This window comes from Cynara cardunculus, assembly GCF_001531365.2.
Source record: "Cynara cardunculus var. scolymus isolate 2C chromosome LG 10, CcrdV1, whole genome shotgun sequence".
Lineage (NCBI taxonomy): Eukaryota > Viridiplantae > Streptophyta > Magnoliopsida > Asterales > Asteraceae > Cynara > Cynara cardunculus.
Window position 1 is genome coordinate 19,944,807 of NC_037537.1, and position 16,271 is coordinate 19,961,077.

The 16,271-nt window shown below is 40.0% G+C and overlaps 2 protein-coding genes across 10 annotated transcripts; both read left to right on the plus strand.

The window, feature by feature from the left end:
- The first annotated feature begins 525 nt into the window (after positions 1–525).
- On the plus strand, positions 526–12,017 carry LOC112519272 (phosphatidylinositol N-acetylglucosaminyltransferase subunit A). Of its 9 annotated transcripts, none has more exons than XM_025127308.1 (11): positions 526–663; positions 1,183–1,323; positions 2,496–2,620; positions 2,726–3,298; positions 4,167–4,321; positions 4,519–4,609; positions 4,723–4,839; positions 4,940–5,043; positions 11,373–11,463; positions 11,551–11,650; positions 11,778–12,017. In XM_025127308.1, the coding sequence occupies exons 3-10, from the start codon at positions 2,498–2,500 to the stop codon at positions 11,608–11,610; spliced, it is 1,314 nt and encodes a 437-aa protein (XP_024983076.1). In that variant the 5' UTR covers positions 526–663; positions 1,183–1,323; positions 2,496–2,497; the 3' UTR covers positions 11,611–11,650; positions 11,778–12,017. The 9 variants fall into 9 exon arrangements, with proteins under 9 accessions (XP_024983076.1, XP_024983080.1, XP_024983078.1 ...); XM_025127310.1 differs by lacking the exon at positions 526–663 and adding an exon at positions 712–1,003; XM_025127312.1 differs by lacking the exon at positions 1,183–1,323.
- A 50-nt stretch (positions 12,018–12,067) lies between these two features.
- On the plus strand, positions 12,068–14,317 carry LOC112519271 (ABC transporter G family member 23). Its single transcript, XM_025127302.1, has one exon. It carries the CDS (start codon positions 12,081–12,083, stop codon positions 14,163–14,165), a length of 2,085 nt encoding a protein of 694 aa, XP_024983070.1. The 5' UTR covers positions 12,068–12,080; the 3' UTR covers positions 14,166–14,317.
- The last annotated feature ends 1,954 nt before the right edge of the window (positions 14,318–16,271 follow it).

A 16,271-nucleotide genomic window follows, 5' to 3' on the forward strand; every position in this document is an offset into this window, starting at 1 on the left:
CTTTAACTTGATTCCTATTTTGAGTAACGTACTTCCAAAACTTTCATTTTGGTACATAGGATGTAAAGTTGTAAACATTTAAGTACCCGGATAACTGGTTGAAGTATTAACCGGTTATCATACTGATGTAACGAGTAATGTGGTATCCAACTTGGTATTATTTGTTGACCTAGTTAGTGACGTGGATTTTTTTAATCTAAAATTAATCTTTTTTTAGTCTAAAAGTAGTCTTCACTGGGTTACCCGGGTACTTAAATGTTTAAAATGTTACATCTTAGGTACCAAAATGGAAGTTTTCAAAATATGTTACTCAAAATAGGAATCAAGTTAAAGTACATTACTTTTTTCATACAATTTGTCTGTACAAAAATAGATTTGTGAAGTCAATTTATAATGAAAACAAATAATATGTCTTAAAAGATGGTAAAAACAATTGTTGCTTTGTGTGGTTTTTGGTATATTTGACATATTGGAGGAGGTTGATGAAATAGGTTCCTCCCCCCATCCTCCGCGCTCTTCCCTGTGCCTCGCTCTCTGTTGAGAAAATGGAGAATTGAAAAGAAGAGTAAAAATTGAAGACAACAGAAGAGTTATAAGTTATCAATAGATCTAAGAAATACGTACTGTGTTCTCAAACTAGGGTTTCTCAGATTCAGGTTCAAGGTATGAATCCTTTGCCAAGTATATAAATCAATTGTTTATTCTCACCAAACTAGGTCTTCAATTCACTGGTCCTTTACCATCTTTCAATGGGTTGTCTGGATTCTGATGGAGATATCCTGATTATAGTCAGTTTGATACAATTCCTTCAGATTCTTTTCCTACCCTCTATAACTTAGAGGTTTTGGCTTTAGGTAACAACCCTCTTAATACCATCACTGGTTGGTGATTTTTAGAATTCATTCCAAATGCAAAATCTTCCGTGGATGAGTTGCAAGATCCTTTGCCTGTATTGGGGTTTTGAAGTTGTCCATGAATCAAGTTTCTGGTGGTGACAACAAGGGTAAAATTATTGTTTAAATTATTCAGACATTTCGTACTACATAAAAGCTCAATACAACCTCACAGACCCCATCACCATCGCCATTTTCACCGACCACCAAGCCATATCACTGGTTCTTCTACATCTAAATCAATTGCAATATCTTTGGCGATCTCACGTGTTTTTGGATACAAATTCAGGCTGCCGTCTCAAGCCACAACAATAGATCCGGTGCCAGTCACCATGTCTATCCTATTGGGCCACGGAGAATGTGGTGTATCTTTGTAGATCGATGCAATTCAACTAAGTAGGAGATTCGTCTCCTTTTCGATCGTAGGAAGGTATAACTCACATTCCGCTCCCTTGACTGTCAATTCCGATATGCAGTTTTTGTTGTACAATGTTGGAGTAACATTGCTTGAAAGTGTTAGTGTTGGGATTCAATACTTTGTTTAGTTAATTCCATTATCTCCACATTCTGCAAGCATGCCATTGTCTCCTTACCTTCTATGTCTCATATTTATCCAAAGCATTCTTTTGCTGGCTTCAGCAATGGCTGCCTCACCCTGTTGTCCGAAAACCAGAATCTTTTTTAATGCTTGATTTTCATGTATTAATTCTCAATGCACCATCCGCAACGCATATAGAATCACATGACACAAAGATGACTTGCTTTGATCACCGTATGTTGTTGATTTTACCCTCTTTTTTCTCTATTTCTCTTGCGATCGGCGCATCAGTGTCTCTCTCTCTCCCCCACCCACTGTCTTGCTCTCACCATCCTCGCCCTTTATTGGCGATTTCAGGTATTAACCATGCAATTTCATTTATCTATTTCGGGATTTGATGATTTGGGATTGTTTATCCTGATGAGTAATGATTTTGTATTGTTGAAATATACTTTTGACTTATATGTGGATTGGTTGCTGTGAATAGAATATGAACTGAGATTTCGATTTTGTTGTTCTGCATACACTGTTCTCGTTGATGAAAGATACAAGCCTATCATCACAGATTTAGAGTTCATGAGTTATGTCTACCAAGTGTTTGTAAAAATGCAGTTACTTGTCTGATCCTCCTTCCACTTTTTATGGTAAAAATCACATGATCATAATAGATATAAACACATCAAATCAAACATCAGAAGTATATAACCAAATGAACTTGAAAAATTATGAGGGTGAACTCAAATCCTAATCCATGATCAATATACATAAAAACAAAAGCAAAAGCAAATTAAAAGAGGATAATGATAAATGATAAATGTACATTACATATTGACATGGGATCTTGGAGATTCATGTACCAGATTACTAAAACCGCCGTTGGTGCCCTGTACTACTGCCATTATGCATCCAACTTCAGTATATGGTTGAACTTCATAGCAGACTTAGAAAGACTATATTTGAATATCATCAATTAGCAAAACTTGCTTGAATCAATTGATGTCATCGGTTACGATATATTTATCTATCATATATTGTCATGTGTTAACAATTCTGTTTCTTTGTAGTTATGGAATGCAATGAGGGAAGGCATAGAATTTTGATGGTATCTGACTTTTTCTACCCAAACTTCGGAGGTGTGGAGAATCACATCTATCTTTTATCACAATGCTTGCTTAAGCTTGGGCATAAGGTTGGCAATTAAATAATTGCTTATATATTTTGTGAAAATTACTGGGTGCATTAAACTAGTTTGGTGTATGTTTAAAGTCTAAACCATCCCTTCTGTTCATTTCAGGTGGTGGTCATGACTCATGCTTATGCGAACCGTTCTGGAGTGAGGTACATGACGAATGGCTTAAAAGTTTATTATGTACCTTGGAAGCCATTTCTTATGCAAAATACATTGCCGACCTTTTACGGAACACTTCCAATTGTGAGGACGATTCTCATTCGGGAAAAGATCTCACTGGTTCATGGGCATCAGGCCTTTTCGACTCTTTGTCATGAAGCTCTTATGCATGCACGAACTATGGGTTACAAAGTCTTGTTCACTGATCATTCACTGTACGGTTTTGCTGATGTTGGAAGCATTCACATGAATAAAATTCTGCAGTTTACTTTAGCGGATGTGAGTCAAGCCATTTGTGTCTCACATACAAGTAAAGAAAACACAGTCCTAAGATCAGGGCTGCCGCCAGAGAAGGTTTTTGTTATACCAAATGCTGTGGACACAACCATGTTCAAGCCTGCTCCAGAGAGACTTAGCATGGATCCAATTGTAATTGTTGTGATTAGTAGATTGGTTTACCGGAAGGGTGCGGATCTGTTGGTTGAAGTTATTCCGGAAGTATGCCATTTATACCCAAATGTAAGTTGTTCTTGAAACCATTATTCTGCATTTTTGTTTCTTACCAAAGCATGTTTGCTAGAATCCTGCTGGATTTGCTTTTTCTTTGTCAAATCTTGCTTGTTGCTCTCTGTTAGCTTGCTTAGAAGACATGACCTCCTGATTTGCATATCACTTCCATCCTATTTGCGTGTGCCTTGGAATAACTGCATTTGGTTAAAAGTGCTGACCTCTGGGATAATCATTGCTTACAGGATGATAGTTTGCACAATGTTTAGCTAAATACATACCACATAGTGGTGTTGATGACTAAGGGCGACCCTGGTTGTTTTTTTTGAAGATGAGTCCTTTTATGCCAAATTTCCCTTGTATTTTTAGTTTCTTGTAATGAACATTGCAGATTTATAAATCGTGCCCAAAACTTTTCTTTTGGATAAATAGTAATATTTTTGTTGAAATTGGCCCATGAAGGTCTGAACTTGCATCCTTCATGTTGGTAGCATAATTCTCTGGCCAATTGAGATAATAAACCTCCCTTTTAAAACTAATGGTTTTGAAATAATCTAATTAGGAATAGAGAGGTGTAACAATGAGTTATATGTGATGTGGTAATTTGTAGCTGCCTTCTCACTGGAGCTTGACATGTTAATGTATATGTTTCTGGCTTTATAGTGATTGTTAATATGATAGACATGCAGTTGTAGGCTTGCAATCATTTGATGAAATAGAAGTTGGAAGTCACTTGCTTTCTTCCTGCCAATCCTGTGACCTACCTGGGCCGTGCTTTCTTTTGGGTTTTTTTGGGGGAGGGTGTATCACATAAAAATTAACAAAAAGAGAGTTTAGAGTGCCACTTATTTCGCTTCTCATCTGAAAAGTATCTGTGAAGGTCCGCTTCATCATTGGAGGAGATGGACCCAAGAGAGTAAGGCTGGAAGAGATGAGGGAAAAACACTCTCTTCAAGACCGGGTTGATATGTTAGGTGCTGTCCCTCATGCCAAAGTGCAATCAGTTTTGACCTCTGGTCATATATTCTTGAACAGGTATATATACACCTCTCATTTGTTCTAGTAAACAGGAAATTTATTTATTCAATTTCTTCTTTCTTTCTTGGACTTGAGAGACTGCATTACTATCCATTGTAACTTGCCACATATGTGTAGATATGTTTATGCAGTTGATATTGTGGTACTCTTGGTATCACACAATTGATTTGAAAGGGTCTGTTTTCTTTTGATAGTTCTCTAACAGAGGCATTCTGCATAGCGATACTAGAGGCTGCTAGTTGTGGACTATTGACAGTGAGTACATGTGTTGGTGGTGTTCCAGAGGTGGGAATTAATTTATTTTACGTTTGCATTGCAAACTATGATTACTTTTGTTCAGTTTTCTTGGCTTCTTTTCTGTATGTTTCATTTCAAAATGCTTTACTTTCGGTTTTTAGGTTCTACCAGATGATATGATTGTTCTTGCTAAGCCAGATCCTAGTGATATGGTACATGCAATCAATAAAGCAATCCGTATACTTCCTCAAATTGATCCACAAGAGATGCACCGTCGTGTAAGTACTTTGTAAAATAATTCCAGTAACTTTCTGGATTGTGCTTTCATTGGGTAAATATTGCAAGGAGGTCATGTACTTATAATCGTGTTTATCTTAGATGAAAGGCATGTATAGTTGGCACGATGTTGCCAAAAGAACGGAGATTGTGTATGATCGTGCCTTGGGATGTTCCAATCAAACCCTCTTGGAAAGACTTCCACGGTATGTGCTTAATAAGTTCATGATAGTAAATATATTATGCAAATAATTTATTTATGTGAAATTTTCTTATTTCTTTATTTCTTTATTTATGTATTAATGCATATATAGGTATCATTATTTATTCTTTCCTTCTTTACCTAAGATTGTATGTATCACTTTGTTATATGATGAGAATGCACCTCGAACCCTCTTCAAGGGATTCAATCGTACTCTAGCATTGTGTTAGAGCCTCACGTTGTTGACCTAAAGTTTTTCTTATTTCCTCTGCCTTCTCTCTTAATATAGTGCAATCAACAGTCTGCTTTCCCAACCGCTGCTCCTCTCTCTTCCAAGACTTTGGCGCTACTTCTTTCTCTTTGGGGACAAGGTCACACCATCGTGGACAAGGCCACACCACCGCCATACTTCTTGCATTCCCCACAAACAGTGGGCAACATCTGAAATTTAACAACTCTTGCTCATGATTCAACAAAAATGCAAATATCACTCATAGGCCAAGCTCTTTCAAATTGCTACCCGTGCTCATTGTGTCCTTCATGACATTGACAACACAGACATGGACCCTAGTCCCATAAGGGTACGTTTGGTACATGAGACAAGATAAAACTCACTGTCCCACGTTTGGTGCGACATGGGACAAGACAAAACCTCATTGTAACACATTTGGCGTGACATGGGACAGGGACACTGTGGGACTAGAAAAGTTTCTTTTTGTTCCACCCATAGTTGTGGAAAAGCAGGCGCGCCTAGGCGCAAAGGACTGGGCTTTTTCCATGTCAAGGTGAGGCGAGTTACCAAGGCGCAATGTCTTGGCTGAGCGCAAAATGGGCTTAGGCGCACCTTATACAGATCTTCCCTAAATTGAAATAATTTTCTTTTCTCTTAGACTTTTACAAAAAGTTGTTATTAAATAAGTGAAAACCTAATATTAATTATGTCTTTTGACCTCCTAGACTTCTACAAAAAAGAGTTATTAGATAAGTCTATTCAATTCTAATAAATCATCTCCTATAAATACCTCCCATACATTGTACTCTCTCTCACGGCTTTAAACCTTATACTTCTTCCTCATGGCTCTCTTATGGAATCTGGATTTCTGGTTGCTGCTTTGGAGGCTTAAACCTTATTGAGATATGTTTGATATTACTACTTTTTGGAAATTTAAATTGAACTATGTTTTATACAATGGTATTTGAGTTGATATTACTACTTTCTATATAATGGTATTTGAGTTGTGTATTACTATGTGTGTATGTATATATATATATATATATATATATATTTTTTTTTATACAATGGGTCTCGCATTCGTGAGGCCCACGCCTAGGCTTGGTTTAAAAATGCGCGCATTATGCGCTCTGATGCGCTGGACAGAACGCATCAAAGTGTCTGATGCGATGCGATTCCACAAATGCGAACGCATCACCTACGCATCAGACGATGCGTGCATCACTTAGGCATCAGCGCATCATGTATGTTGCGTTTTGGGCTCCCTTTTTCAGTGTTTACTTGGGCTTTTTAGTTGGGCTTCTTAGTTATGTAAAATAGAACCTGAGTGACTTTTAGCGATAGAACGTGGACTGACTGTTAGCGAGTAGCGAAGCGACCTAATCTAGAAGCTGACAGCAGTACTGCAGTAGTCGATACTCGATACTTGATAGTCAATACTCAATACCAGCGGTCCAGCAGCAGCAGTCGTAGTCAATACTCGATAGTAATACCACCAGCAGCAGCAGTAGTCGATACTCGATAGGCGGTCCAGCAGCAGCAGTAGTCGATAGGCGGTCCAGCAGCAGCAACAGTAGTCGATAGTCATATGTCATACTCATACCAGCAGCAGCAGCAGTAGTCGATAGTCAATTAGTCATACCAGCGGCAGCAGCAGTAGTCGACCAGCTTAGGGATTAGGACTATTAGACATTTACTTGTGTAATTGTGTTCTTCATGGTAGTAGTTTGTGTGTTATGTACTTCTGTTATTCTGATTCACGAACTTTTTAAGATTCTAATGCCACTTTTTTAACTACTTTATRTTATAAATGAARYATTTTGATAGGTAAGTATTTTTAAGGTAGAAATTGATATGTAGAATTAATTTATGAATATTTTTTGAATACCGGGCGCATCACGTGCGTGATGCGAGCGCATCAGCATCACGCATCACGCATCGGCTTCCGGGACCCTTAACGCATCGGACCGCATCGCGCTTTTTAAAACCAAGTGCCTAGGCCCTTGGACCTCTTTGCGCCTTGGTCTTTAACAACTTTGGTTCCACCAAAATAGGTGGAACAAGATGGGACAAGGATGGGACAAGGATGAGACAAAAACTAAAATATTACTGATCTACCCTTATTTGATATAACCCTAATATAGTATTTGTTTTAATGGTTACCACCGTCCATCGTCGTCGTCGCCGCCAACGGTAACCGGCAGCCACCACGACCACCATCACCACCTCCACTACTACAACCTCATCCACCAACTCTACCACCACTGTCAACCACCTCTACAGAAACCACGACCACAACAATTAGCTACCAATACTACCACCCACCACCACCTCTGCCTTCAACACGTTGGCCACGAACTACTTCCTCCACCACCTTTACATCCTCCACAATCATTGTCGGCCACCGACCACCATCGCCTCTATGTCCACCATCGTTATCGTTGCAACAACCTTTACCACGACTCTTGTTCACCATCTTTACATCCTCCAAAGTCGCCATTGTCCACTATACCACCATTGGCTACCACTACCACCCCCACCACCACCACATCAGCCACGACTACCTCCACCACTGTCCACTATCTTCACATCCCTTACAATCACTGTCATCGTGGTTTTCAAAATCGTTTGAGGCATGCGCCTCGAGGCGAGGCAACATAAAACTGCTTTTGAGGCGCCTCTTTTCACTGTATCTTTGAATCATATGCCTTGTATAGTCAAGGTGATGCATGGGGCTGTGAGGCGGTGAGCACTATTAAGGCGTATGCCTCCACTTTAATAGCTGGATGCCTCCACTTTAACGTCCGGATGCTTGGTTCTTTTTTTAATATTATTTTGTTTCCCTATGTCTTCTTGGGATACCTTTCAAGCCATCGTGGCTAATATTGCTCGACTCTTCATAAACTAAATTACCATCTCTTGTCATAAGACCTTTGATGAGTTGGTCTTTCCCATTTCAAGCCTTGGTTTTTTCTTAAAATCGTTCTATTATTTTGTCTCATGACGACCCCTCCTTGTTTGTTGTGCATCACTTTCTCATGTCCTCCGAGTCCCTTCCTATCTATGTTGCTCATTGATTTGGCCAAGTATACACCCATCAAGTCCCTAATCTCCCTACCAACCTCCTCCGTTGTCTTAACAAACTCCATGGGCAACTTGAGGCCTTCTTGCTATCCCAACTCCTTATAACAACAACATCCTTACCTCTCCAACTCACCATCCCATGCCACACCCCCAAGGCTTACGTGCTCCTACCCTGATCTCCCATGCCTCTACTACAAAAACAATCCCCTTTGGAAAGCCGTCCCTGATCCCATTCGTACTTTATTTGACCCTCTTCTCGTAGTTTCACCTTGTCACTCAATGACACACAGAGCCAACATAGTGTTTAAAAACCCAAGTTGACTTATAATCTTCACTTCACCACCATATTTCTATATCCTGCTCCCACCTTAGTGCCCTTAAGGACCCTAATTGGAATGCTGCTTTGCAAGAGAGCTATCGTGCTCTGCTTAAGAATGAAACTTGGGACATGGTTAGTCGACTCCCTGATGTTAAAATGCCGCTCTTTAGCGGCATAAGGCCTGCTTAGTTGTTAATGGCAAGTCTTAGTCAACTCCGACAAAACATTTGGTCTAGTTCCAGACTGTTCTTAGTGTTGCTCTCTCTTATTCTTGCTCTATTCAGAAGTTGGATGTTAAGAAAGCCTTTTTACATTGTCATCTATACACATCCTCCTCTAGGTTTTGAAGCTCCATTTGGCCATGTTTGTCGCCTTCTCAAATCTTTATATGATGTTTAACATGCTCATCATGCTTGGAATCAAAGGTTTGCTACTCACATTACTCACCTTGGGTGCATCAGCGGTAAGAGTGATTCTTTATTTTTTGTATATAGCTTGGGTTGACATGATTTTTTTGCACTTGTATGTCGCGACATTGTACCCAATGATTCCTCCGATGCGTCTGTGCATGGTGATCTCTTTTCTGAAGCCCGGTTTGCTATGACTGACTTGGTTGCTCTTAGTTAATTTATTGACATCTCGGTTCGTTGCCCAAATGATGCCATGTTCCTCAATCAGACAGTATGTTTTGCAGATTTTACAGAAGGCCAAAATGACAGTCTGCAAGCCGGTTTCTACTCGAGTTGATAAAAAGGCCAAACCAAGTGTTGACATGCTTCCGACCCCAATTTGTATCGCACCTTAGCCGGTGCTGTGCAATACCACAAATTTACCCTTCGTGACATTAGCTACACGATTTAACAGCCTTGCTTATTTATGTATGCCCCTTATGAGCCCCACCTTGTTGCTCTGAAGTGTATTTTGCGCTATAAGCACGACACTATGGACCTTGACTTGCATCTTTATGCCTCCCCTCCGACCATTCTGACCACTTATATGGACATTGATTAGGGCGGGTTTTGGGCACATATCTCTTCATGTATGGGTCTTGCGTTTTTTTGGGAGTAATTTGCTTTCATGGTCTTCTAAATGTTAGGTCACTTTGTGTTGCTCCGGTGCCGGTGGAGCCGAGAACAAAGGCGTGGCCGATGTTGTGGCTGAAGCTTAATGGATACCGGTGTTGCATTGCCCTTTTAGCAAGGTCACATTGGTTTATTATGACAACGTTAGTGCGGTACATCTCTCCATCATCCGGTTCTGTATCAACAAACTAAACATATCGAGATGGACATACATTTCATTCGTAAAAAAGATTGCCCATGCGCATGTTCTACACCTGCCTTCTCAATTTCAGTATGCCGGCATCTTCACCGAGGGTCTCCCTTCCTCATTCTTCGATTTAATGTCCACTCTCCGGTCTTCCCTCATGCTTCAAGCCTTCAACTGCCCCCTTCCTAATTTATGTATATTTAGGTATTACCTAGGATTCTATGTATCGCTCTCTTATATAATAAGAATTGCAAATCAAACCCTTGTCAAGGGATTTAAGTCTGCGTTTGGTACGTGGGATAGGACATGATGAGACAAAACTCACAGCCCCATGCTTGGTGCAACATGGGACAGGACAAGAACTCACTCTTCCACGTTTGATGCGACATAGGACAGGTACAGGACAAGGTGGGACAAAAAAGGCTTTTTCTTGTTTCACCAAGGATGAGACATAAACTAAAATATTACTAATCTACCCTCTTATGATATATAACCTTAATATGGTATTTGTTTCAATGGTCGCCATGGCACCGCTAGTCGCAACCGCTACCACCACTTCTTTCCCACCATAGAACTCCAATCGAATCAAAAGGGGAATCTCCCCTAATCCATCTACTCTTTCTCTCTCCATTTTTCTTCCCTGGGCATGATCCTGGTGTCGAGCAGAGCGAATGAAATATTTTTCATGAGAAACGTGGCATGGGACATCTGTCGGCTGCGGGTTATTCCGAGCGGGGGGTCATTCAGAACCCGCTGGCTCTAGAACGAGGGGCGTCTTTGCTTTGTTTCGATAGAGTCTAAGGCAAAGCTTTCTTTTTGGAAATGCCATACAACGTGAACCAAGATCCATGATATGAAAACCCTATTGGCTTTGACTGCGGTAAGTAATTCACTCAAACGTATTCCACTTATGGATTTTTTAGTTTTCACCATTGGTCATTGGTTAAGCCACTGGAATGGAATGAGAAATCATTCCATTCAATTCGTTGATTTTCCAAGGGAGGGGGAGTGGGAGGTACTGCCATTGATTGACCAAGGCCTCCCCCTTACGCCTTACAACGATGGAATTTGACATTTCTGGCATCTCTTGACACCCTTACTTTTAATAGGGGGCCTTGCCTCATGATTTTCTTGGCAAGCATTTGGCTTCCCATCCATATCGCAACTTGATAAGCTACATATCCGATCAATCAAGTAGTTTCAAAGCCTGGAACAAGCAGGATTATAGGGAGCTCATATTAACCGGTTTACCATGGAATAAACCTGCTTTTCACCACCTATAGCCACTGTTAGCCACCTCCTCCTCTTCCACTACAACAACCTCCTCCGCCACCTCCACAACCACTGTTGACCACCGACCATCACCACTACATTTGATTCTGTTATCACTTAGCTTAGCTGATGTTAAGATATCATGAATTTGATGTAGGTACCTCACATGTGGTGCTTGGGCAGGCAAGCTTTTCTGTTTGGTTATGATAATTGATTTCATCTTATGGCGACTATTACAACTCTGGCAGGTATATACATGTGTTCATGTTAATAGTTTAAAAACGATCCTTTTATTTTATTTGTGGTGTAATAGTATTTGTACGAAATTTTTGTAGCCCGATTCAGAAGTTGAGCTGGTACCTGATATTAAACAGGTGGAGTGTAAACGGGGGTGAGACATGACCATAGACACCGCCGTAGACTAAATGAAACATGGTAAATGGTCCACCTTACCATTTTACTATGTAAATAACTGAACTCGTTACTTTGGATTTTTCTATAAAAAAATGTATTTTATTTTTAGAAACTAACGTAAATCAAATGTTGAATTGTTTATAAAAAGGATAATGTAGGAAGAACAAATCAAGATTCAAGAGTAGAGGAAGGATATCTGTTGGAGTTCAATCTATACAGGGGTGAGGCATGACCTTTATTCATAATTCCTTCATCCTTTTTATTTTTTTCAGTTTTATTTATTTTCATTTCAATTTACACATTATATAAAAACGTACTCTGAATGTGAAAACTTATATAAAAAATGCAGATAGATAGTCCCCCACTGCCATTCGTGGGGCTCGGCATAGTCTTACCTTCCAATGACTTTGGTGAACAAGAAACCTAAAGTTGGTTCACCAAAGATCGCCTAATGCTTAGGAAACCCACTATACCAGTGAAGCCTGGGTTAGCCCACCCAACTCTCCTAACCCCCCTTATTTCATCTTCTTATCCTAACTTCCATAACTTCAACTCAAAAATGGCATCTTGCTTCCACCATTCAACCACCCTAGAAGATGACTCCGCAGCTCTCTTCACTGCCTCGGACGACTCCCCGGACCAATCCACCACCACCCCGTCCTCCTCCTCCCGCCATTCACCACCATCATCATCTTACCCCTCCAAACTATCCTACAAACTCACTGTCAAAAATCTCTCCTACACCATCAACAGAGACACCCAAATGACACTTCCTGGACTTTCATGGCTCCTGAATAAGCCAAAGCGTGTCGATATCCTCAAGTCGGTCTCCTTTGTTGCTCAAAGCTCGGAGATCATGGCGATCGTCGGGCCAAGTGGCAGCGGCAAGTCGAGTTTGCTTCACTTTGTTTCTGGTCGTGTTAGAGACAACACTTTGGATCCCAAAACCACTATTTCTCTTAACGATTTTCCCATTACGAGTCCTTCACAGATGAAGAAGATATGTGGGTTTGTGGCACAGGAGGACAACTTGCTTCCTTTGCTAACTGTGAAGGAAACCTTGATGTATAGTGCCGAGTTTATGCTAAAGGAAATGAGTTCCAAAGAGAAGGAAGAGAGGGTTGATTGTTTATTGCGTGAACTTGGGTTGGTTCATGTTCGTGATAGTTTCGTGGGAGACGAAGATGATCGAGGAATATCGGGAGGAGAGAGGAAAAGGGTGTCGATTGGTGTCGACATGATTCCTGATCCTCCCATTTTACTCCTCGATGAGCCTACATCGGGGTTAGATAGTAGCTCGGCCCTTCAAGTGATCGAGCTATTATCAAACATGGCAAGTTCAAAGCAACGAACCATCATTCTGTCAATCCACCAACCGAGTTATAGAGTCCTCCAATACATTTCCAACTTCTTAATTCTCTCTAACGGTTCTGTGGTCCATAATGGTTCCCTTGAATCACTTGAGGAGACCATTAACCAGTTGGGGTTTGAAATCCCAGCGCAACTCAATGCGCTCGAGTTCTCCATGGAAATCAAAGAGGTCCTCGAAGCATCATATAACTCAAAAGAGCCCGTTCTTACGTTTAGAGAACTCGTGGAACCATCTTTCGCCACGGTGTGGGCTGAACAAACGAATGGCACATTTCAAGAGCTTTTACGAAGAGATCAAAGTGTCCCAAGAACTCGATATAAACTTTTTTTCCATGAGATTCTAATTCTTTGCACAAGGTTTTGGAAGACGATTTATCGGACAAAACAACTGTTCTTGGCAAGAACAATGCAAGCTGTTGTTGGAGGTCTCGGTTTAGGGAGTGTTTACGTAAAGGTTAAAAATGATGAAAATGGCATTGCGGAAAGATTAGGGCTCTTCGCCTTTAGTCTTAGCTTTCTCCTTTCTTCGACCGTAGAAGCACTACCCATATACCTTCAAGAGCGTCGAGTATTGATGAAGGAAGCATCAAGAGGAGCCTACAAGACCTCTTCGTATATGATCGCCAACACCATCGTGTTTCTACCCTTCCTCTTTGTGGTTGGTCTGCTCTTTTCCATTCCAGTGTACTGGCTAGTCGGGCTCAACCCTTCGTTCACCGCATTTGCCTTTTTCATATTTGTGGTCTGGTTGATCGTGCTGATGGCTAGCTCGTTGGTTCTCTTCCTAAGCGCGGTTTCGCCGGATTTCATCTCGGGGAACTCGCTCATCTGCACGGTTCTCGGTGCATTCTTCCTCTTCTCAGGGTACTTCATACCAAAAGAAGTGATCCCGAAATACTGGGTGTTCATGTACTATGTGTCGTTATATCGATACCCGTTGGACTCGTGGCTGGTAAACGAGTATTGGGGAAGGAGAGATGTTTGCTTTTCTGGGGAAGGTCCTGGTTCCACATGTTTGTTGACTGGGAGAGAGATCTTGAAGGGTAGAGGGCTTGAATCAGATAGCAGGTGGATGAATGTAGGGATCATGGTTAGTTTCTTTGTGTTTTATAGGGTACTTTGTTGGATCATTCTTGCTAGAAAGGTCTCTAAAACCACAATTTGATACTTTTTTAATGAATTATATAAGTTCATTACATTTGCTAATTATGTATTTATATCCTCATAATCGTATTAACTACAACAGTATTAGAGTTATAAGTTAAAATAACTGAAAAGATGCATATTGGATTACTCCTGATAATAACGAGAAGATGAAGGATCCTGTGAGAATAAGAGTTAAATTGAGAAGCGTAAGAAGAGATTTTGACCCTTGATTACTTTTGATCTCACCCCACTCCATGAGATCTCACGGGAATTGATTATGTGCATCTCATTATTGTTGATCTTCAATTAGGATTGATCCCAAGGGCGGAGATCCTTTCTTACCTTTTTCACTGTAACGAGAATGATGAAATCATTATAAATGACTATATTCTGAAGATAAAAAAAGGCTTGTTTAGTGAATATAGATGTTATACGAAATGTGTGAAGGCTTGATGCCTAACATTGTTAAGGACCTGAAAGCCCCAACAAAAATTATGTAATTGATATATAATCATAAGAGCATAGCATAAAGAATTGACACATCAACCACAAGCGGTGCATGATTGGTTTGAACTTGGCTCCAAAGGTCAAAAGTACCTGGAGGTCCCTAGTTCAAAACCAAGGAGGAATAAAAATCTCTTTGTGGCTACGAATGTTCAAATGCGGTGACTCTGGACTATCTGTAAAGCAGATGGTCGTTCTGAGATTAGTCCGCTCGCATAGCGGACTGGATATCCAGGTTAATAAAAAAAAAGAATTGACACATCCTTTTATTGGGATATATACATGTAAAAAAATATGATAACATGCTAATTTGGAAAACAACCGTCCACTAAAATTGTCACAGGTAAATATTTGTTTCGAATTGGTATGGTATGACGAAATACTTGAAGCATTATCGGACTTGACATATGTTAAACGTAAAGGTTCATAAGTTCCCTCAATTCCTGATAATACACACGCACACATATGATGGTAATCAAATGAGAATCACAAAAAGGTTGAGAACTATGAAAACCAATCTAATACCTAATTTGGTTTTGATCGAAAATTGTCTTTAATTAGAAAAGTGCATACTTGTCATTTTGGTAATAGAGATTCACCAGATGTAACACATACTCATCATGTTATTTCACCTTATGAAACGAATCACAGTTTTCATAAATATGTTACTTCACCTTGTGAAATCCAAACATAATGTTTATATATATGTTATTCACCCCCATGAAATTAAACACAGTTTTCATCTATAATTTGTTTCACGCTATGAAATAAAACACAATTTTCGTCTATATATTATTTCACCTTATGAAATCAAACACAATTTTCGTCTATATGTTATTTCATCTCATGAAATCAAACACAATTTTCATCTGTATGTTATTTCACCACATGAAATCCATGATTGCTGCTCACAAGTTTTCATCTTTGTCAATCATTGTTAATGATCAAACCCTTTTCATGCATCCCCAAAACCCCTTCGTTTGTCAAATTTCGAAACACCATTAGAAAAATTTCAGTTCGATTGAATTGTCTTTTCTAAACTCAATGTGATGATCATCTCCTTGATTAAAAACCACAAAATTATATTATCTACTTATCATTGATCCAATCCAAGGAGTAGAAACCACAAATAACGTCATCAAGAAAGCCCTAACTCGAACTCTCAATCCATAACCACAAAGCAACTTGATTAAATGAACAAGATGAAAATCACAAGTCTGAACACAAGGTCTAGATCTCTCACTCTATAGTTTAGAGTTAAGGACTTGAGTGGTTTTCCAATTCTGGAAATCAAAAACATGAACTTAAGGTTCAGATCTCTGACTCCAGTCCCTTCACGATTCTCAGAGTTAAGGACGTGGAAAAATTCCTAACTCTGGATCCATCTGAATCCACCATCCAGACTTATATTTAGTGAAATTTTCACTAAGTTCGACATAGTGAAATTTTCACTAAGTTCGACTCTTCATAAATTTTAAAAACCTCAGGGTGCTAACCCGAACCCTACTAGTGGCTCTGCCAAATCCCAACTGCTGACCAGTTAGTGGGACCACCGTGAACGGGCTCTGCACCTCGAACCCCACAGTGGGGCGCCCCCCCCCCCCCCCCCCCCCCCCCCCCC